Source organism: Pteropus alecto, unplaced genomic scaffold (assembly GCF_000325575.1).
Source record: "Pteropus alecto unplaced genomic scaffold, ASM32557v1 scaffold7, whole genome shotgun sequence".
Taxonomy (NCBI): domain Eukaryota; kingdom Metazoa; phylum Chordata; class Mammalia; order Chiroptera; family Pteropodidae; genus Pteropus; species Pteropus alecto.
Genome location: NW_006494614.1, coordinates 12,095,170 through 12,119,206, shown reverse-complemented (window position 1 = coordinate 12,119,206; position 24,037 = coordinate 12,095,170). Strand labels below are relative to the sequence as shown.

At 42.6% G+C, this 24,037-nt stretch overlaps 1 protein-coding gene across 1 annotated transcript in view; it reads left to right on the top strand.

The window, feature by feature from the left end:
* Window positions 1-19,645, top strand: part of NT5E (5'-nucleotidase ecto) — a 50,118-nt gene extending 30,473 nt beyond the window's left edge. Inside the window, exons 5-10 of the mRNA XM_015600243.1 lie at window positions 10,029-10,226; window positions 11,020-11,174; window positions 12,272-12,377; window positions 13,215-13,364; window positions 14,744-14,944; window positions 17,597-19,645. Coding sequence (XP_015455729.1) covers window positions 10,029-10,226; window positions 11,020-11,174; window positions 12,272-12,377; window positions 13,215-13,364; window positions 14,744-14,944; window positions 17,597-17,760 — 974 coding nt within the window. The 3' untranslated portion in view covers window positions 17,761-19,645. The remainder of the gene's footprint in view (window positions 1-10,028; window positions 10,227-11,019; window positions 11,175-12,271; window positions 12,378-13,214; window positions 13,365-14,743; window positions 14,945-17,596) is intronic.
* Window positions 19,646-24,037: the final 4,392 nt, after the last annotated feature.

The window sequence follows — 24,037 nt, the reverse complement described above, 5'->3', positions numbered from 1 at the left end:
CACACCTCCTGGGTGTACCACCCTCTGTCCCTCTTTATCTCTGTCATCTAATGGTCTCCAGGCCACTCCCCAACATCACTGAGAATTTAGCACCGAACTCCCCATCCTCTGCACCCCAGCTCCTGCCTTCATCCGGGCTGTGTCCATACAGATGGCTGAATCAATAACCAGGGTTCAGAGCCCCTTGATCCTCGCAACTCTCACCCCCACTCCTTTCCGGCACCTTCGCTTCCGGGGCCACAGGCTGACACTCGGTCGTGTTGTCCAGAACGCCTCCATCTCCAGACACCCACGATCCACCTCCCTAGTCCCAGCCTCCGAGCCGTAAAGCTTTCTCGCCACTTGTTCCTTTGAGAGTTGGCCTCTTTCAGCCTTACTGAAACCTCAGTCTCACGAACTCCTCTTTTCCTCCCAGTCCAGCAGGCTTCACTTTCCTCTACTCGTTAGCCTGGAAGTGTCCATTACAGACTCTTGACCATGTCTGTGGCTGACGCGTAGAAGGCAGTTACCCAAGATTGTTGAATGACTTACAGATGCAGCTCCTTTGAAAATAAGATTTCTTTATTTGATCAGTCTTTTTATTAAGTACTAATCTTCTTTGCTTCTGGAGGTAGGCACACATTTGTTGATGATGGAATTCATACCTTTCATTTACATATAAACATAAATAATTTTAATGAGCACCAAATTTTGTTCTCAAAACAAATGTGGCTCATAATGTAAATATAAATAAGACAGACGAAAAACCTAAAGCTTGTTCTTCATGCTGCAGCCAGTGGCTAGGTGTGCGGTGCAAAGGGATGCACCCCCTCCCTGCCTCAGTAGAATAAGCGAGGGAGGGCAAAGGACTGTTCATCTCTTCATTAACTTTCACTCTTGCAGTTGAGATGATCTGGCCTTTTAGAACAAGAAGACGGTCTTATTATTCACCATATCCACAGGACAAGGAAACACTCTCCAGAAAGAACCATTCCTGTAAGTCAGTAAGGATTGCTGACACCTGTGGTTCATAAAGTGAGCTGGGAGGATCCACCAAAAGCCAGAGGTGTGGTCTTTTAGCTTCAAAGATGATGTCCTTGGTGGCCCAGGGACTTACTTGTTCCAGTGGTGGGTCACTCACTCGGGACCTTTCAGTCAACTTCTAGTCACACCCCAGCCTCAGTACCAGCTTCGTTCATTGAGCAAAGTCCAGGGCCTTCTGGTTAGTGAGTTTTGCAACCACATAACAGCAATCAGTTTTAACTACGCCTAAGGAAACTGCTTTTCCAGGTAAAGTGGGACTGGCCAAACCCAAAATCTAATAAGAACAACTATAAATCACGGTCAAGGTCATTTGACAGGGTGGAGTTATAAGGAAAGCTGACGGCCAGGGCCAGCTATTGTAAAATCGTAAGCTCATTCTTACCTCAAGGTACAAGTCTCCTCCCAGGACTGCTGTTCGTTTTGCCTTAATTTTGCTGCCTGATGGTCTTCTGAGGAGAACCTCATTTCCCCTACCTTCCCACCGAGCATGGGTTGTGGAAAGGCTTTGGACTCTGACTGACCCCGTTTCCTCCTGGGGTTGGTCACTGCTGTCTGGGCTTCAGCTTTTTAATTTTAAAAATGGTTACAGTGACACAACAAAGAGTGTCGTAGGTATTAAATGAGGTAATATATGAACAAAAAACTAGGCCCTAGAGCCTAGTATGTCTAAGATAAATACGTCAGTTCTGTGATATTCTGCAACATGGGAAAACATTAAATGAAAAAGAAGACAATACAAAAAATTTTTACAACGATATAAAAGGTTATTATCCAGAGTGTACCCACCTGAGAGTCACAAACCCTCGAGATAACTTATGGGATCACTCCTCCCTTTAATAAATAAAAAGGCTCTTTATTATACAAAACTTGAAGCACTGGGGGCTCGTGTCACTCCTTCTCTTCAAAATCTGATCATTCCTTGAGGACCCTACATTTGTCCTGGTCCCCTTGATTCTAATGTTGACTTCCGTTAAATTCTCAGTTGCCTCTGAGAATTTAAGTTTCCTCTTGCTTCTCTCAAACCATTCTTTTCTGTCCATGCAGCATAGACTCAAATATGGAAAACCGACCTTTCTTTTTGAACTTTCCAGACTCCATCTACACAAGTCAGTTTCTCTCCAAGTTTGCCAGTTACCACGGGGGAGTTGGCCACCGTACAGCACAGCCTGTAACCTGGCCTGAGCCCCTATCTTCAAAGCCTCTGCTGGCTCCACCACAGGGCAGGTGGCACTGGTTTGCTGTTCTTCCTCGGCCCATTCCTCCCAGTCCCGCCTATCTCCCCTGGTCCTGTTCTTTTCTTTACTCCGAAGCTACACAAAACTAAAACTTTCTCCCGCTACTTTTATGCAAATGATTAAGCACCCTCTGCCAGCACCACCACCCCCACCACCCAGCCTGGGCCTTGTCTGGGAGCCTGTGTGCCCAGACAGGCCTGCTTCCCCTCACTTTGGGGAAACGCAAAGGAACGGAGACACCAGGACCCTTGTCCTCCCCCAGGTGTTTTACTAAACAAAGTGGTTTCTCCCTAAAATGGATTCTGCCACCCATTTCTCCCCAGCCCCATTGCTATCCATACATATATATATACATTTTTTTAATTCACTGAAATTATTTTGGTCAATGACATAGCGTAGTGAGACAAATAACTTTTTCCTCTCCATTTGCCAAATCTTCTATTATGCTTGCTTTACTTTAAAAAAAAAATTTTAACCTCTCTAAACCTTACAAATTTAACTCTTAATCCTAAACTTTATTAAAAGAAAAGTTTTCCACAGACAATTTACTGCTCTAGTAGGCTTTTTTTTTATTCAGCGATTCCTGAATTGAGCAGCATCCTATCTAGCAGATAGAAAGGGCCTCCCTCCGAAGAACTGTGTAAGAACAGCGTTTTGTGAACCAAAGTGAGGGTGGGGACGAAGAAGTCACATCGGGCGTTTGCTCGTTGGTTAAAGCACAGCCACTTTCCTTCAGTAGAGCGACAGGAAGTCTCGAGTCAGGTCAGGTAGCTCGAGCTGGGCATAGAAACGTGGTCACATTTTGGTCTGCCGACGCAGGACTAATCTGGTTAACAACTCGAACTATTTTAAATATTTTTATTAAATTTGCAAAAAGATACACACTCACTTTGAGAATCTGGCCTAAATACAGAAATGATCAGATGTATCTCGTTACATTGCAAAGATAAGAAACCAGGCATGCAATGCTTCCTCCCAAGCAGCCCGGATAGTCTCCCACAGTGCTCTAGTTCTCAGTGTATAAATTTTCCCCAGACCAGGAAACACATAAGGCTGTGAATCCGTGCTCCTCCGTAAGGGAATTCCTAAATACTGCCAGGATTTGGAAGCAGGGCTTTGGCCTTCCACAACAGACGATCTCCAGGTTCTCTTCGATAAGCTTATTTGAATTGTGTCCTGCATGCTCCATTGCTCACCAGCGTGATGAAAAGGAGTGATTTGTGGGAATCAGCTGAATACAAACACACAGCATTTCCCACTGGACCGCTGGACGAGACCACCCTGGGAATGCCTTCTCCAGCTGCATGCTGGTTTCTCCTAAAAAATACGTTAGGTTTACATGACTCTATGGTCACGTGTACATCCTCTTTAATCTCAAGAAATTAGGTATTACTTCTGAAAAGAACACTGTTAGCGAATGGAACTACAAGGGCATGTTAAGATGAAAATCAGTCTCTCTCCATCCCATTTCTTTGGACTCTGCAATTTAACAGGCCATAGTGATGGAACCAGAGGTTGGTTGTGTTATGATTTTTGTTTTCATTTTTTTCGTTTGTTAGATAAAACCCCGTTCTGGATGGTTGTGTTATGATTTTTGTTTTCATTTTTTTTCGTTTGTTAGATAAAACCCCGTTCTGTAATGTAAAAAGTGAATGAGAAGTCTGGTATCCAGAGGGATACTAAACCATGGGGACGGCTAGATCCTACGGGAGAGAAGAGGGTGACGCGCAGCTGGGTGTATCACTCCTTCCCTGCTCTGTTGTCATTGAGCAGCCTCTCCCAGCCCCATAAAGATGAAGCAAAGACCTTAGGCCTGGCTTCTCAGAGCAGCGAGATCCAAAACACAGGGCACTTGTTGGAGCTCTGTAAGTATCTGCTAAGTGAGTGAGTGATGCGTGACTGCCCATTGGCACCCTGCTTTGTCCCCTGACTTGCCCCAGCCAGTCAGTACTGTGTACAGCAGATAGCCTGGATTGGATTTCAGGCCAGCTTCATCTAGACCATCCTCCCTGGGTACTACTCGAAGATGCATAATCTCCTTTAGACCTCCCAGACATCACTGAATGTCCAAGAGCAAGAATTTGATCAGTAACTCGAAGCATGTGTAAAACGGAGGGACACAGTCCCAATATGGAGAGTATTACATGGCCTCTTGAGTTCCCTGAAGGGGACATAACGGAAGGTGCATCATAGTTGGGTACAGAGATGGCCAGGGAGACCATGACTAACCCCTCTGGTTGCCAACCACCTCTTGTCTACGCCGGGAAGATGGGAGAGAGCCTGGACACCTGGAGCTGCTCCTGTACGAGAGGCAAGGGACATGGCAGCTGGCCTGACTGGCTGGGCGCAGAAGGCATCTCCGTCAGCAGTCTTCATGCTGTGTCCTGAAGAGCACCCGTGGCCAGGAGCCTAAAGCTGGACTCTGGCCCCAGCATCACCGTGCCCTCCACAACCTGTTGTATGTCTGGCATTGCCACACAATTTCCTGTATGCGAAACAAGTTCATAGCTTACAAAAAAAAATGTTTAACCACTTTTGGTCTAAACCACTAATTAAATCTCTTATTTTACAAATTTAGGAAATAAATTTAGGCACCAGGAGCTCCATGTCTCTCCCAAGATCGTGAAAGCAGATTGAAACTGAGCTAGCACCAAAACCCATTCTCTTGACTCCCAGCTCTGGTTCCAATTTAGGATCCCCACAGAGCTCATTAGTTGAGGAAATTGAATTGAGGGGAGCAATGCTCCCTTCTGAAAATAGATTCCACTACAGGGAAAGCATACAAATCTTGTCTGATCTGTGGAAAAGTATTGGTGAAACTACTTAAGCTTAAGTCATCCAGTCAACATTTATTGAGCACCTACTACGTGCTAGGCAAATTCCAGAGACACAGCAGCCCTTGCACTCATTGAACTTATTGTCTTGAAAGGGATATTGACTGTTATGTAAAATTCCCTGGGGCTGAGAGACCAAGAAAGAGGTCAACAACTCTATCATTTATCAAGAGTTTATTAAGAGAACTTAATATGACGCTTGTCTTGGGCAGTGGCAAAATGATGGTGGATATCATCATTGTGCAGTGTGGCAGGTGCTAAAGGATTATATAGGACAAGACAGGATGGATAAGGGTCCTGGGGCATGACTGCCCCAGCTGAGGGGAAGGTGCCCTGCATAATTGCCTGAGGCAGGGTGACAGCTTGTGCCAGGAACCTGCAAGCCTGGGGCGTGGTGGAGGGGTGAATCAGACAGTCTTTGAGGGGATTTTGGGGAAGTAATCTCTGTTCTGGCCTGATCTAGCTGGTTGGTTTGGCAGTGGTCTCGACATGGAATAGTCTCTCCTCCACATTGACCCTGATCAGATTCTTCTTAAAGCATGCAAATAAATCAATTATATTATATTGTGGGGAAGAAGAAACTTTCCTCTCCCCTTCAAAGTTCTTTCAGCTGGTCTAATCGTTAAATCTACATGAGGCAGATTAACAAGAGAAAATAACCAAATTTAATTAACATATTGACCTACATAAACGAGAGGTTCAGAGACAGAATGAGGAAACGAGGCATTATGACATTCTGAGCTGAAGATGAGGTAAGGCACCTTCTGGAGGAGGTCATTCTCAGGATAGTAAGATGAGCAGATGTTCAGTAATTAGAAGTTTGCTCTGCCCTGTAGATGGGTTAATAAAAGGCTATCTCTGATAATCTCTTATTATAGGCAAGTCCCTAATTCAAACTCCCCTAGGTTGTGGGGTCTGGGGGGCAGAAGTTTCTCTTGAGCCCAGAGTGTCTCAGTTGCCTTTAGCTCAATAAGCCACATACCACAGAGGCCCATCTTTGGGTGACTCCTTTTGAAGCCAAGCTATATATAATTACAAAGCATGCTGTGATGTTGTAAGAGCATGTATAGGAGGACTCGACCAGGTCTGGGGGTTCCCTAGAGAGTGTTCTCCTGAGGAACTGACATTTAGGCTAAGATCAGAAAGACGTCCAGGAGTTAACATGGTATATGATTATTTCTAATCTTTTGAGCATCTATCTGAGTCAGGCTTCACTTTATTGCGTTAACTTCTTTAATCTTCCCAACAACCCTGTAAGGCAGGTATTATTTTCATGATGAATAAACTGAAGCGAAATGATGTAATTCACATGTAGACCTCGGGCTCCAGGTCCTACTCCATATTCCAAAGCTATGGAGGTGGGTGTGGCCTAGGAATAGGCAGAGCTAAGATTGTTGAAGTGCTGGTCGGATGGTCTAGAGGAAGCTGGCAAGGTAAGAAAGGGCCACATCGTGTAGGTGTGGCAGTTTATGATATTCATGTCAAAAATTGTGTTTTACCTAAGGCCAGTAAGAAATATTTTAAACTGGGAAGCACATGTTCTCATTTATTTATTTATTTATTTATTTGTTTGTTTGTTTATTTATTTATTTTATTATTATTTTTTTTAGGCAAGGCAACCCTTGATTGACCTCACAGGTTGCAAGGAGCTTGTCAGCTTACAATCCCTTATTTTTTATTTTTTACGCCTACAGCACCTGGTCTTCCTAGGTGGTCTCCCATCCAAGTACTAACCAGGCCCGACCCTGCTTAGCTTCCGAGACATGATCATAGTTATGTTTTAGAAAGATCACTCAGACTGTTGCGTGAAGACTGGATTAGAAAGAGGGGAAGAAGAGATGTACAGAGACCAGTTAGGAGGCTGTCACAGTAGCCCAGGCACAAGATAACGGTGACCAAAACTGTGGCTTGCCTGAAGAGATATAGAGAAGTAGACAGTTTAAAACAGTCTGGTGGAAGCAAGCACTTCCAAGTAATTTAAAAGAGAGACTCAAGTCCTTTTGAAGTAATGATGTGAAATATGCCAATTACCAATGATTTGTATTTAGTCCCACCCCTATAGGGAGTTTGGAAGTTAGTAAACTGGTTCCCATAGACATTAAAATCATAGCATGGACTGTCTTACAACACAGTACAACTCATTCAGTCCATTGAAAACCATGTCAAAGGCCTGCCCCCTGTCACCACATGCTCCACCCTCTCAGCCCCTTCCAGCCACGAGGAAGGCATTTGCCCAGGCTGCTCTGGCCAGGATTCCCAGGATAGGGCCCCTCAAGGTTCCCCTTGGCACCCACACTGTGCTAGGAAATGCCCCATTTACCAACTCCTCGGCCTCCCCAGATATGCTTCCCAGACTATTTGCTAGATGGCTGGAAGAGAGGGAATAATTTCTCTCCTGCCAAGATGACAAGTCAGGTTTCTAGAGACAGATGTTTGGCTCTGTGTAGAGAGAATATTTTGGGTGTGAGCATCTTTGGCAGAATAGAATAGTGTGGAAAATGTGAAGCCTTAGATTGTTTCCTCTGCTAGTCGTTTTCTGGGGCTGCCAAGTTGAGGGAGAGCAGAGAGGGCTTAGCTGTGGAGGAGGCAGGGATTAGCCAAACTAGCTATTGCCTCATCCACATGAGACGTGTCCTCCTGGTTCTTGATTAAGTCCTCTTAAAATGCAGATGACAAGTCTTGTATTCTCACAACAGGAACATCAAGGCCTTTCAGAACTGGAGAATGTTCTTTGTTAGATGGGCGCTGGGATTTGTAGCTCCTATTTGTAAGTACGTGCTGATCTGATGAGGCATTCGGCCGATCGTCAGATTCCTAACTTTTACATTCTGTTTAAGTTCAGCTATGTCTAGGGAAGACAGAAGAATGCTGGCTGAAAAAAAAGTCAGCCTTGTGCTTCTCGTGGATCTCCAGGAAACTGCCAGGCTTCCTTTCTGAAATCGATTTAGTGCTATTTCTTCCTGGGTGTGCGTTTTGCGCCACCTTGTGGGTATATTGGGAACTGCATCTCCTCAGCTTCTCAGGGCTCAGAGATCCACCTTCTGTAAGAACCCCAGCTGAGAACGTTGGAAGGGGCTGCCACAGCCCCTGGTTCCCTGAAGTAAAGACCACGCTCGGGCTTGCCCAGAGGAAGACCAGCTAAAAATGGAATGATGATGAGAATGTTAAACTTTCCCTGATCCTCTGCAGTGCATCAGATAGATGATCTACGACTGCCCTAGCCAACTCTGCTTGTTGCCTATGAGGCTGTACACTGCAAACAGATGGGACAAGGCCTGCACTGCATCTCAAATCAGGTGCTTTTGAAAAAATTTACAAGACTTTTTCTTTTTTTCTAGAGGGAGCAAGAAAATAAGGAAATTAAGGTTGGCAACAGCTACTTTCTGTTTGTGAAATTCTGGTATTGCAACACTTCTGCTCTGTGGTTATTGAGCTGGAAGGGGGCTGCTCTTGGCACAGAAGCAGAGCAGGGTGAATTTTTCATAACATTCACTGCAGCTTATCTTAGTTGTAAAGAGAAGCCCAGAATCAGTGTGGGGCGCAAAGGTGCTGCCCTGGGCTTGCATCTGACTTGGTAAAGGGCCTTTGGCAACCAGCCCTTGCAGGCTCTGTGAGAATAGCACTTTGTAGGCTGTGGTAGGTAGTGGAGAGGACATAAGCTCCAGTGCCTCACAGCCCTGCTTTTTAATCCACTCTCCTTCACATACCAGCTGTGTGTCCTAGGGCACGTTGCCTGTGACAGTCAATCTTCTAGTCTATAAAGTGAGGATAGTAACAAGACCTGCCTCATGGGATGCTTGGAGAATTAAATGAGATATAGCCCAAGGCCTGGCTCTTGGCCGGCTCTCCTAACTAACTGGTCCACGTGAGGAACCAACATGTGCTCTCTGTAAACATCTGATTGGAACAACTGCTCATGGCCGTGGTGAGGGAGGTGATAGGAACAGTAGCACGGGTCAAGGATTTCTGCCTACGGTCTCTGATTCGTAACAGCCCAAAATAGGTCTCTGTGGAGATAAGATATGAACTACAGCATGCCTGAAGGACGGGTGCAGTTACAGAACTGAAACATGCCAGGCGACTAGAGGCCAGAGCCCATGTGGCTTCTCCCATGTGGCGGAACTCACCACCCTCATGCAGGCCCATGTCCAGGAGGCAGTGGTGGGGTGGACCTCTCAGCCTCTTGGTCACAAATGGCTCCCACACTTTTCCCCAGGAGTTCCCTTTGAGACGGAAGTCGGCAGACGGGGCCGGTGTGAGATCTGGCCGGAGTGGGTAGTGTGCATGCCACTCGGCCACCAGGGTGAATGTGGCTCTTCCAAAAGGCACCTGAGAGGACACAGTATTTAGCAGCAAAACCTGAAGACAGCCTTTTGTCATGTCCATTCATCTTCCATTAAAGATTCTAAGTGCTGGAATGTGTGCCCAGGGTTTCCAGAGGTTGTCATCACCTCTGAAGAGAAAGAAACATTCATTTACTGAGTATCTGCCACGGGCCAGGCACTATGTTAGGGAGTTTAGACATGTAATCCTCAGCAGCCCTGTGAAGTAGGAATTGTTATTTCACCCACTTTACAGGTGAGGAAACTGAAGTACAGTGAAGTGAAATGGCTATCCATCTGGCTAGTGAGAACGGAGCCAGGGGCAGGATCGGGGTAGGGTCATCTTAGCAGCATTGTACCTTCGTGTCTCCCACAGCACCAGGCACAGTGCCCTGGATTCAGAAAGAGCTTAACAAATGCCTGCTGAGTTGAGAATGGAAGGATTCAAGTGCCAAAAAGGCAGATGCCCAAGCTGGGCCCTGAAAGACCAGCTGTATAGAGCTGCAGCTGGCAAGTCATCAATTCAGAATTCACTGTCATCTGGCCAGTGGCCTGCTGGCCTGAGGCCAGCCTTACAAGTGCTGACTTGGTCCACTTTGGCTCTTTCATTTTAGGCAATCCACCTTCCAAAGAGGTGCCGGTTGGGAAGTACCCATTCATAGTCACCTCCGATGATGGACGGAAGGTTCCTGTGGTCCAGGCCTATGCTTTCGGCAAATACCTAGGCTATCTGAAGGTTGAGTTTGATGAAAAAGGAAACGTCATCACTTCACATGGAAATCCCATTCTTCTCAACAGCAGCATCCCTGAAGGTACCTGAAATTCATGTCAATGTTCCACTAATTCAAAAATTAGATGGTTGGATTATTCTTTCTCTCTTTTCTTTCTTTCTTTCTTTTTTTTTTTTGTTAGTTTTGGGACAAGACTATAATACTTTTGAAGAATTGAGCTTCTCCCTTTATCCTTTCGTGTATAAGACTTAAAATACACCCAAATGCCAAAAATCTCCATTTGCTTCTTCAGGTCCTCTCAGCATCAGACACTGTGTCACTGCTTCTTGTACCTTTTCAAGCTTTACCCTGGCATGAGAAAGCCATTCTCAGCTCATGTCCAGAGGAGAGCTGATTATGGAAGCAAAAGGATTCAAATTATAAATACACTTCTATGCTGCTTTCTCCCCTGCCATTTACTGCTTTGCCACAATCAAATCAGGGATGGATGAGCAGTGAGGGGCCAGGACCACATGGACAGGAGAACCTCAGTAGGTCCTTTGTACTTGACCTTGGGCCTTTCATCGCCCACCACCACCACTAATGCTATCCCAGGCGGGCCAACAGGTACTCAGACAGATGTGATGATTTGATGTTCGAATACTCAGCATGACTTTAAAATCTATTCCAAGTCTTATTACCAGAAAACAGAATGGCGGTTCCTAAGGAAATTTCACAGTCAAAACCAAAATGTACATAAATATGGTAAAGAAATGTATACTCACAACAGGTAGACGAAATGGCGTGTGATGCCTTCTCTAAAATTTAGGCCAATGTGCAATGTGCTTTAACTGCAGGCTGATTTTTTTTTTTTTTTTTTTTTTTTTGCTTCCAGATCCAAATATAAAAGCAGACATTAACAAATGGCGGGTAAAATTAGATAATTATTCTTCCCAGGAATTGGGGAAGACGATTGTCTATCTGGATGGCTCCACTCAAACATGCCGCTTTAAAGAATGCAACATGGGCAACCTGATTTGTGATGCTATGGTGAGTGGTCCCCAGGAATGCAGGGCCTAGTCCTAGGGAGGGAGGAGAGGGAGAAGAGAGGAAAGATGCAAGGAGGGACAACCTGATAGTTACAGCATTGAACATTTTTTAAAAACTGAGTGCCTAGACTAAAGCTCTTCCCACTGAGCACCTTTGGAAGGAACGTGAACTAGACCGGCGCTGACCATTGCTTTAATGATTTGCAAGAACTGAAGCATTTATTTTAAGGTGTTCATTTCTGGATGTCTGAAATTTGGATGTTGCTTTCCTTTTGTAAGATGGTCAGAATACACGAACTGTACTACGCTAAAGATGCAGACATAGTAGATAAAACACATCTGTTTAGGACTAACTTGGCCAGATCGTGTTTCACTGGTCTGTCTTATTGGCTCCAGAGAACCAGGCCTAGTGTGACTGAAACCTCCTTCACAAGTAGAGAATGGCGACACATATTTATAATAAGTCATCCATGAAAAGCAGCCTTCTGTTCACCTGTCTGCAGACAGATTGGCATGGCAGCCCCCTGGGAGATGCTAAGCCAAGGTCTCCTAGGTCAGCTCAAAGCCCACACCCAGGGGGCCGTTTCTTTGTGCTCTGCACAGTGCCTGGGACACAGCCACACTCAACAAGTGTCTGCCAAGTAAAATGACAACATTTACGCTTTCCAAGGTAAGACCAATGCTGCAAGATAAGTAGTTAAAGAGAAGCCAGTATGTGGATGTTTAGCAAAGAGTCTCGAAGGGAACACCCCAGGCTAAAAGCAGTGTTTACCTGTTAAGAGACTGGGGCAGGTGTAAGAAAACTTGTTTTTGCACAATTTTTTTTCACTAAGGCCCACTGGCCTGGGAGTACGGGAGTCTTAAGAGAGGGGGCTCAAAGCTACTTGCTTTTCAGAGTCTGACACAGGACTGGTCATAATATCTTATTTTTCTTCTCGGAGCATAAAACTAGTTCTAACTGTACTTGAGAAATCTCTGGAAACACAGGAGCAGGGAAAAAGCGGCTTTATTTCCTCAGTAGCACTAATCAGATTTCTGGAACTGACTCTAAGGAAGAAGACCCAGAATGACTAATGTAAATTCCTGCTACTGTTGCAGATTAACAACAACCTTAGACACTTGGATGAAACGTCCTGGAACCACGTGTCCATGTGCATTTTAAATGGAGGTGGCATTCGGTCACCCATTGACGAGCGGAACAATGGTATGCTCCCCAGGCTCAGCATGTTCTCTCTGACCACGCCCATGGGCAGCTCAGCTGATCTCGGCCACCAGCCATGTACCACAGTTTGGGTTAACTGCCACTCAAGTCAGTGCCTAGCCCAAAGGGCACACACATACTTGTGTGTTCTTAGTACGCATACACACATGGAGGCAGCAGGCTAGGGTTAGTGGAACCCAAGCTTGGGCTAAACTTCTGACTCACAAAGCTAAATAGGAATTGCTGCTGACGTATGCAAAATATTCACAGCCTTCACCTGGATATTTGGAAAAAGAAAGGCAAAATTGTCTTCTGTGCTGGATAATGTACCACTGGATTAAATTTTTCGTGCATTTACAGATAATCCAGGATTATATCATATGGTGAAATAAACCAAGTAGACAGATACTCCAGATGCTCTTGCAGTCTTCCCTGAAATACTGTCAAGACCAGTCAGTCTCAGTGTAAGCCCCAAGCTCGTCTCAAGGACAGGCAGCAGGGACAAACTGACTGTCTGGAGGAACTAGGCAATCCTTAACACCACTGAACATCCAGCCTCAAACCAGGAGATCCAGGGCAGGCCACAGGTGTATTTGGAGCCACAGCCATTTATAAGCTCTCACCATCTTGTTCGGTGGTGGAGGACATAGCCAGAGACATATTGAATCTGTTTCCTCCCTACATGTCAGGAACCACTTAGACATGGCTGATTCTGTCCTAATAGCCCTCCACGGCCCCATGTCTCCTTCACGTCCTCCGTCAATTCTAAAGGAAACTGGTCTTGGGGTAAGCTTGTCATCATGCTGTTTTCCTTCTTGCCTCTTCGGTGACTACACTCAGGCACTATCACCTGGGAGAACCTAGCTGCTGTGTTACCTTTTGGAGGTACCTTTGACCTGGTCCAGTTAAAAGGTTCCACCCTGAAGAAGGCCTTTGAGCACAGTGTGCACCGCCACGGCCAGTCCACCGGAGAGTTCCTGCAGGTGGGCGGTAAGTAACCCTCCCAGGGGAGGTGGACTTTCCTGCTGGTTGGCTTAGCTCCCCCTTCCCCAGAACCTGTGGCCAGATTTGTTTGGGTTTTTCACAACCCAACACCAGTGCATAGTCTTTTAATGCAGGGGTCCCCAAATCCGGGCCGTGGACTGGTACCGGTCTGTGGCTTGTTAGGAACGAGGCTGCACAGCAGGAGGTGAGCAGTGAGCAAGCAAGGTAAGCTTCACCTGTATTTGCAGCCACTCCCCGGCACCAGCATCACCGTCTCAGCTCCACCTCAGATCATCAGGCACTAGATTCTCACAGAAGTACCAGTCTCTGGTGTCAAAAAGGTTGGGGGCTGCTGTTTTAATGGCTGTGGACTCCCAGACCACTGAAATTAGGTCAGAGTCAAAGCCCCAAGGCCCTGGCAATGAGTAGTAATATTTGCCACGCCTGATTTGGACATATCTAATCAGTATTAACACAGATGATTTCTGGAAGGGGCAGCCTGCTGCATAGACACATTGGAACACCTGATTCTGGTTCCACTGTGACCTGGGACAAGTCTTCAATGTCTCTGAGTGCCCTGAGAAAACCTGTCCTGCTCATTTCATGGGTCCTAGTGAAAACTGAATAAAAATAAATGCTCCCCAGATTACCGAAGACTTCTGAAATGCTTTTGTCAATAACTAATTCCAGTCCAATGAGTTAGTATTTAAATTAATATTCTTATTTGACTTTCAAACCGTATTCTGGCCTCATTTTTTTGACTGTTGATGGTGGGCTCCACTCGATGGGTATGATTGCTTTGTTAAGTCCTCCCTCTGTAGAACACCCCACTGTTGGGATTGAGGGGCTCCAGAAGGTGGTAGGGCCCTTGCCTGCTGCCTGTGGGGTAACCCAAACATTCTGCATTTTTCTAGGAGAGAGTGGAGAGAACAGCAGGGTTTCGATGCTCTGGCACAGTGCTGGGTAGTTGTATATTTTGTGAAAAACATGCACGTCCCAATTATTACCATAGTAGTTAGTCTTCTTTGAAATTTTAACAAATGTTCTGCACCTCTCATCTATTTCTCACCTTCCAAAGCCTCTGAACCAAGTTGCTGGACCAGTTCATTCAGGATTTTCAAAACATGTGGTTTCTCCCTGCAGTCGCCCCTTGCCCATTCTGGGCCAGAGCCTGTTTCCTCCCAGTGGTCCTTAGACCTCCCAGGACTCAAGAATAAACCTAACCAAGAAAGGGTAGCTGCAATGTCACCTCACCCTCCAAGCTCAAACTAAATGAAAACCAAGCCCAGTGCTCCAATTCCAGATTTGAGCCAAAATCCCTTTCTTAGAAAACAGAAATTTCCCTTCGGATCCAGTGAAAACATACAGACTCATTTCTTTTCTAGGAATTCACGTGGTGTATGATCTTTCCCAAAAACCTGGGGACAGAGTGGTCACGTTAGATGTTCTTTGCACCCGGTGTCGAGTGCCCAGTTACGAGCCTCTCAAAATGGATGAGGTATATAAAGTGGTCCTCCCGAGCTTCCTTGCCAGTGGTGGAGATGGATACCAGATGATAAAAGACGAAGTGTTACAACATGACTCAGGTAAGCACAGTGTCTCTTCCTCTCCATATCCCAAAGATACTCAAGAACAACAAAATTGATCCGAAGAAGGGAGTCAAGTTACTCATGATGCCAGGAGGGCGAAGCCAAAACCAGAGCCTGGCCCCATGGGGCCGACTCTCTCTTTGTTGGAAAACAGCAGCTTGGTGTTGGGGGAATGTGTGCCCTGTCTCTCCGCAGCACACGTACCCATCTATCCAAGCCCAGGGAAAAACATTTTTAAATCAAAAATGTTTTAAAACTCTGTTAAGTACATATAAACAGCTATTTAAATTGTGAAATATAGATGAGCTTTGCACTTATAGGAAAAAAGCACCTCTAGAACTTTAGGTTGGACGTGGAAAGCCAACATATTAAATTATCTAAACTTTCTTAAAGAAGCTCTTAGTGTGACTAGGTCAAGCAGTGGATGAGGTATGCCTCCTGCTTTCAGCACACTGGGTTGGTGGAGCAAGTCAGAGGAACCACACTTGACCCCAGTCAATATTTTTGGCAGCAATGAGGGTCATACACCCAGTCTCATTTTTAAAAATCCATTTGAGAACCACTTCATGTTAATAAAGTCCATTGACAGAACACGCTACCCCTTCCTTTTCTGTAGGGCAGAAACCAGTGTGCTTACAAGACTTATGCACAGCTTCTCTGAATCACCAAGATAGATCTCTGCCAGCTTCCTTCTCAGCCAGACCTGTCATTTTAGCTGTTTTTTCCAAGGAGGATAGAGAGCAGAGCCAAGCCAAAGGGCACTGGCTTATTCTTTCCATTCCATGATAGGAAATGGAAGGGCAGGCTTAAAAAGTTGTCCAAAGAGGCTGATGGCTATGCAACACCCAATCCCGGACAGATGGGTGTTGGAGAGAAGGAACTCACACAGAAAGGAGAGGAAGCCTTGGCCCTATGGGTTCTCTACCCTTGCTATAATTAGAATCACTAGGGGAACACTTTAAATACCAATACCTTGGGGCCAACTTTTAAGAGATTCTAATTGGGTTGGGGTAGGTCTCTTCTAGTGATTCTAATGTATACCCGGGGGTGAAGGACCACTGCAGAGTTCTTAAGTATTCAAGTGATAAGGGTTTTTTATTAATATAATTGACATAACATTAGTTTCACGTGTACAGCATAATGATTTAGTATTTGTGTACATTGTGAAGCGAGCACAAGTCTAGTTAACATGCATCACCCGTTACAAAAATATATATATTTTTAACGGGTGATGAGAACTTTTAAAATCTTCCCAGCAAATTGCAAATATACAATACAGTATGAACTATAGTCACCAGGCTGTACATTACACCCCCCAAGACTTCTTTATAACCGCAAGTTTGTACCTTTTGATCCCCTTCACCCATTTTTCCCACCCTTCACTACCTCCTGCCTCTGGTAACCACCAGTCTGTTCTGTGTATCTATTAAGTTGGTTTTGTAGTTGCTGAATTCCACATATAAGTGAAATCATACAGCATTTGTCTTCTTTGACTTATTTCACTTAGCATAATGCCTTCGAGATACATCTGTATTGTCCCAAATGGCAAAATTTCATTTTTTTTTATAGCTAAATAGTATTCCTATGTGTGTGTATATATATCTACATATATACATATATAGACATTTCACAATTTCTTTATCCATTCATCCATTGATGGACACTTAGGTTGCTTCCTTATCTTAGCTACTGAATGCTTCAATGTACATGGGGATGCTTATTTTTCAAATTAGTGTTTTCATTTTCTTTGAATAAATATCAGAAGTAGAATTGCTAGATTATATGTAAAATTTTTTTTAATTTTTTGAGGAAACTCTATAGTTTTCCATGGTGGCTCCAATTTATTTTCCCACCAGCATCCTCACCGACACTTGTTATTTCTTGTCTTTTTGATGACAGCCATTGTGACAGGTGTGAGGTGATATCTCATTGTGGTTTTATTTGCATTTCCCTGAGGATTAGTGATTTTGAGCATCTTTTCTTGTGTCTGTTGGCCATCTGTATGTCTTCTTAAGAAAAATGTCTGTTCAGATCCTCTGCCCATTTTTAATTGGATTTTTTTTCTATTAAGTTATATGAGTTTTTTATATATTGACTATTAACCCCTTATCAGATATATGATTTATAGAATGGTGTTTTAAAAATAAAATTGTAGGGTCTCTATGGGTTTGTTGTAGTTACAAGCAACTAGTATTTATCAGCTCTCCTCTCTTTTGGAAATGAAGTTTCTACTCTCTCTCCAGCAATTATGTGAAAATGATTCTGAAGCAGGCAAGCAAAAGAAAGCCACTTTTATGTCTCAACTAATTGCTCCTGACTCAGTTCCCTCATGCCTCTGCTCTGGAATGGTGTAAAGGCAATAATGTCCACAACCTCTTTCTGAGTCATCCCACAGCTGAGACGACTCTGTTCCTCCAATTATCCAATATCAAATAACAGGCACATTTCACACCTGGAACATGAAAAAGCAACCAATTCTTTACACTTATGATCACCACTGTTCTTCTCTTCTGTGACACTGTATCTCTGCTTACGAATGGAATATCTTCACTCTTATAATTACAAAGGACTTTAGAGAAATACATTGGTTTTCCCCCTCTTACTGTTAACTGGTACTTTTTCTGTAAAATAATGTCTCTATTTTTCTAGGTGACCAAGATATCAACGTGGTTTCTCAATACATCTCAAAAATGAAAGTAGTTTATCCAGCAGTTGAAGGTCGGATCATGTTTTCTACAGGAAGTCGTTACCATGGAAGCTTTTCTCTAATATTTCTCTCACTTTTGGAAATTATCATTGTTTCATACCAATAGCCAAAAACTCATGTTGCCATTAATGTGTGGAATTGGGTTTTTTTCTCAAGAGATTTAAGCCTGCCTTTTAGGAACTGGCTTTGCGATGGTTCAGACCATCCTCTCAGGCTCCTAGAAGCTGAGCTTACAGGGTCATAAGTGATCACTCAGGGTCAATAACTTAGTGAACACACAGGAAAAGAATTTAAAATGGACTCTATGAGGGGAAGGCCAACCATCTTTAGTTTATACATGCAAATTTTAATTAAATTTTATTAACAATTTTTAAACCTCAGAAATCATTTTTCTCCCTTATAACCATTCTAATACAGCAAACAATTTATGTTTATATAGAACTTTATCATTTACAAGGGAGTTTTAAGCACATTATCTTATTTGATGCCCATAACTTACTTTGGTAGGCTAGGCAGGTGTTGTTTTTCCCATATGACAGATGAGGAAACTAAAGCTCAGAAAAGGTTGACTTATTCAAGGCCATACAATTAAAAGAGACAGATCTAAGACTTGTACCTAGGTCTTCTGACCGCAAGTCCAGTGCTCCTTCAATTATATCCAATTGCTGTTCAGAATGATAGTTGGTCTCATCTCTTTATATCTAGCAATAGCCCCAAGCTCATGAATGACAAATCTCTGCTTTATTTCTGGTCTCTGTTTTTTTCCTTTTTAGCTCCTGCTGTTATAGCAAGTTTAATGGACTAAACACAGGGTAGCATTCTCTCTTGTACCCATGTGCCTTTGATAAGTCAGGGAACAAATGATGCAGCAGCCAGTGGGAAAGGCCAGAGGTTGCAAGTCAAGGGGCAGGGAGAAAGGGAAGAACAGGGCACCCAGGAATGATTTACGTTACAGAAGAGAAAGACCTAAAGGATATTTAGATTTGTTAGATAAGTATTTGCTAAAAGAGTAGCAGCACAGTGCCTGATACATAGTATTTAAGATGTTAATAATTTTACGAGATTCCATCAGTTCTGCCCCTATGCTCTTTCCTCCTTTCTTCCTAACATAAAAGTGTCATAAGAGAAACCTTCTAAGATGAGGTATAATTCTAAACCTGCACCTGTCCTTCGCCAGCAAGTGCCAGCACTGTATTTATTCTAATCGTGACACACGTGCGCGCATGCACACATGTGCACACACACACACTCATACACACACACACACACACACACACACACTCCTCCTCAGTTACGGAAAACCTAGAAGGGACACAAGGGTTGACTTTTAAAATGATATACAACAGAACTTTGAAGTCAGCTCTGCCTCCAAATCAAACAAACAATCCTCTTAAATCATTCTCAAGTACAGATATGAAAACTGCCTAGGAATGAGCCCCTCTGAGTGAGTGCTCAGGAAATATCCAGACTGATGAGATTTTTGTCCCAAGAACAAACACTTGCTTAAGGTGGTAGTAGGACCATGTGAATCTACTTAGCATTGCATAAATGATCCAACAAAAATGGGAGCCTTCACCTTAAAATAATAGTAAGCAAACAGCAACTAGAGGTTTGCAGAGGGAGTATGTTTGTTTCTTAAAGTTTACAAATATTAAGTACTCTTGATACAAAATATATTTTTAAATTTAATAAACTGTATAAAAGTTGTTACAAGAAAATAACCCCCTCAGTTCTATGAATATACAGATTAGCTATAAACAAATGTCTATAAGATTGTAAGAAAAATTAGGGTAAGGTGCAATTAGGGTATATTTTATATTTTATGCTTAGCCTAGTAAAATAGGATAAATCCTATTACAGCAAAAATTTTTAAAGAACATTTTTGTAAGTTTTCTAAATATGTGTGCATGTATTGTACAGTGGTTGAAGAAATTACCTCAAAACACTTTGCTACTGTAGATTCCAAACAATAAAATTGAAGATATACACTTTGTCTTTAGTAGTTATTTCTTTTCTCAAGCAAATAACTATAACACAAGACCATATGACTAAAGGAAAACTCTGTGACAGTTTATCACTGATATCATTTCCATTGCCACCTGACAACTCTCCCTATCCCTCTTCTCCTCCTCCAAAAAATGAAAAGAAAAATGCATGTAATTCTTAGGTAGGCAAGAAGACTATATAAAGTATTTCAAGTAAGACTACTAAATTTTTTGGCTTTTGTGTACAGAATCTAATGTAGAAACTGTTGAGGTCTACCATGGTCTCCTAAAAATAAAAAATGTCCAAGTGAGTGTTGGGGATTTTAACTAATTTATCTGAACTGGTTATGAATCTAAGAATCTTCTTCAAGCACACACACGACACAATAGACCTTGATCCCTCACATCTTAAATCCACTTAGTGGCAGAGTCACCGTCAGCATTTTGCAACAAACAGGAAGCTGGGTTTCTTAGAAGAAAGTTTAGACTGCTCATAACTGTCCATTAGAAAAAGATGCTCCCTCAGGGAGTATGGAGTCCCATGGATGTGTGGCTAGGCTTGCCAAAATTAGGAAATGTCCCTGATTAGTTTCATGGGGCTGCTATAACAGTGCCACAAACTGGGTGGCTTAACAGCAGAAATTTATCATGTCATGTTCTGGAGCCTCAAAGTCGAGATCAAGTTGGCAGAGTTCTTTCCTTCTGAGGGCCAGAGGGACAATCTGTTGCAGGTCTCTCTTCTAGCTTCTAATAGCCTCAAGCATTCTCTTTGCCTCAATGAAGGCATTCTCCCCATGTTTTTACATGTTCTTTTCCTTGTGCATATGTCTGTATCTAAATTTCCTCTTTATGAGGACACAGTCATCATACTGGATTAGGCTCACTCTAATGACTTCATTGTAATCATCTGCAAAAACTCTATTTCCAAATACGGTCACATTCTCAGGTCCTGGGGTTCAGGACTGAAGTCCTAACACAAGACCTCTACATATAGTTCCAGAGGACACAAATAACCCACAATAGTCACCTGGCATGATCTACATAAAGAGCTGGGGCAGCCCCAAGGCAATCAGCGGCTTCTGTGTCTGAAATTGTTTCACAAGTAAAAAATTATAATTAATGTAATTTTTGTGCCGATAAAATGAGATACATTTTAGAAGCCAATCTGGCTCAATTACAGCAAATCAAAAGGAACCATTTTTTTTTTAATCTAATGAAGTCAAAAGGAAAAGCTTTAAACTTTTATTACAAATTGAGAGATCTTAAATCTCTTTTGAGTAGTACTGAGACCTCTAAGAACCTGAATGAAATACTTCATGGAAATATTCATGAAGTTAGCAAATAAGTTAACAAAGAAGCTAGTTAGGGTATAAAAACAATTTAATCCATGACAAAGATGGCCAGAATATTCAAAGCAGCAATGGAAATTATAGACTCTATTCATCGGGATTCCTGGTTACAAAAAAAAAAAAAGGTCTATAAACACAAACATATCAGAAGAATATTAGCTAGTTCCCAGAATCATTGAGCATGGAAAGTCTGGCCTAGAAAATGGAGAACAAGCAAGAAAAGTGAGGCATGGCTTAAACCCTGCCACAGGAACAGTCTTCATACACCAACTTGTGCTTGCTGCTGGGTTCACCTCCACCACAACTGCATCCAAAGAGCCTTTGTCCTTGGGCCTCCAATCAGAAGGGAGCATCTAAGGAGCTGAGCCCAAATTGTCTTTCATAAAGACAGAAGGCTGAGTGAAGATTTAACTCCACCCTTTCGGCTTCTGTAGTGAAAATCAGTATTCTCTCTCCCAATTACCTTGGAATTCCTCCAAATAAAGATGTTTCATTCTGGAAAATCAAAACTGAGAAATGGCCCCTATGAACATTCTGAGAATTCTCAAGCACAACAAATAAACGCAAAATAGTATGTTAAAAACAAAAACGCTATCTTCTAAGTCTGTCTGGAAAACTATACTGAGCTCTTAACCTTCTCTCCAACACCGATCATTCACATGTGTGATATCCAGATTTTTATGAAAGCCAAAAACACCATAAAATTAACATTACAACTTTCCTTTGGTAAGAAAATCATTAATTAGTAAACATATTAGTAATGAAATCATCCCCTAAGACATGTTGATATTACTTTACAAAGAAAAATAAATATGGCTAATGAAATTTCTAATTTAGCTTGAAGTTTTTAATTTGATGTTGATTTTTTTTCAGACATACATGCTACAGATGAAGGAAGGAAATCAATACATTTAAAGAATAAACATAAGTTTTATTTTACCGGTACAATCAAAATATGTTAACTTTATATATTAGCATAAATACAAACAGCATTCTTGAAAATTTAACTTATCACGGTATAAAATTTTGTAATCATAACTTTTGTGTCATAACCAAGAAATGCTTATAGCATCATTCACCTACAACACAGATTATTACTCTACATCATTCACCTACAACACAGATATTACTCTACTCACGTTCTCTTTGTGCAGCCCTGCCTTATTCCTTATTGAACACTTGGGTAAAGTGAAAAGAAAAGATGGGAGTATAAAATCAGACATCCCAGACACTACTGGAGAATAAATCACAATGAACAAACTAGCAATGTAACATCAGTAATGACTGTCTTCTTAAACTACACCACAGATCAGTAGGCTGCTAGCTCCTTGAATATCTGATCCCTGCTTAACTCTACCCATCCCTATCTCACTCAGGAAAGCCCACGACAATGCAAGTGAACGAGAGTAGCATTACAAGGCTAACAGGGAAGGCAGTATAATTCACATTTAAAATATAAATAAAAATAAATCACAGAAAGTGCAGTACTTAAATTTGTACACTGTAATAAATTACTACTCATCTCCTTCAAAACTAATCAAGACACAACAGTGCACTCAACACCAGAGCTGAGACAATTGCTAATCTCCACAAAATACCAGCCATAAACTTAATGCCATAAGGTTAATTCCCAACAAAGGGAAAAGAATGTATAACTATTAGAAATATTAGTAAATTATAAAAATTAACACAAATTCATGATTCATAAAAGGTCATTAATCTATTATAAGACCATATGAATAACTTTTCATCAATACAGAAAATTAAAACAGAATAACTTTGCGCATTGGTGCAATTCAACAGTATGCAGTGCCTTAGTAATGCCATTCTCTATCCCTCTGGTGCTCAGTTTACCTGCTACCCAAAACTTAATTGTATCTGTCCGTGTCCACATAGCTGCATCTCTTACACACTTAACTTCTTTTAATTATTCAAAATTTTGGCCACATTCAGAATATCTTGTTTTTCTGGTTATTTAGCAGGAAAAAGTCAACATCAGTCTTTGTGCTCCCTTATAACTTCTCAACAGTTATAACTCTACAATGGCCCCTTCTCTCTCTCTCCAACATCCCTCTCTGCTTCTTCCGTCTCTTGAAACATTGATTTGATTCAGAAATCTGTGAGTTTGAGCATAAGTCACCATATCCTAAGGTTGGTCGGCATAATCACCTTACCTAGGCATGTGCCCTGTTGTCTTCAACACTTCTTTCACTCTAGTAACAGTCATACAGAAGGTGAGAGACCTAGATTACATGCCACAGCCCTGCCTAAAACCTTTCATGTTCATTTCACTCAACGCACCTCACCACCCTCTACAAATGATTCTCTTTATATTGATCACTTTCTTAGTGCCAAGCGGTGCTGGGGTACACAGAGGTGAATCAGGGATGAGTAAGACACATCTCTGCACTTACAGACTATTCACAGCTGAGTGGAAGAGACTGATAAAACTGACATCTAAAAACACAAACGCATGCTTATCTTTGTCTATTCAGAATCTCTTTCCACTCCTGGAAAGAGCCCCTACTCTTTGGGAGATACCTCCTCTCTCCTATCCCAGGTAGTTCTGCTAGGACAGTTAATTACAAAAAAATATATATGATCTAGGCCTCACAATACAGTGTTTGATTGTCTTGGCCTAAGTTACTGGCCTAAGGACAGGCATGTGACCTAAGCCAAGACAATAAGAATCCTTCTACAAGCTTTTATATACACAAGGATGTAGAGGCAAGTTCCTGTTTTTGCCACTTTGCATCACCTGCGATTCCATAGTTGCTTGTAACTGTCCTCCCCCAAATGAAGGCATCTGTAAGAATGACAGAACAAGACAGAAGCTAAGACAAGAAATGGACGTGTGTCCATAGAGAATCCTGATACTATTCAAGTGTGGATAAGTCATACTGAGCACAACTCTGTTACCGCCTTTCAATAGCTGGGTTACACGAACAAATACATTACTTCTCTTTTTTTTTTTTTAAAGCAAAGTTGAATTGAGTTCTGTGACTTAAAATCAAAAGCTTAAACTAGCCCAGACTAGGAGAACATGTCA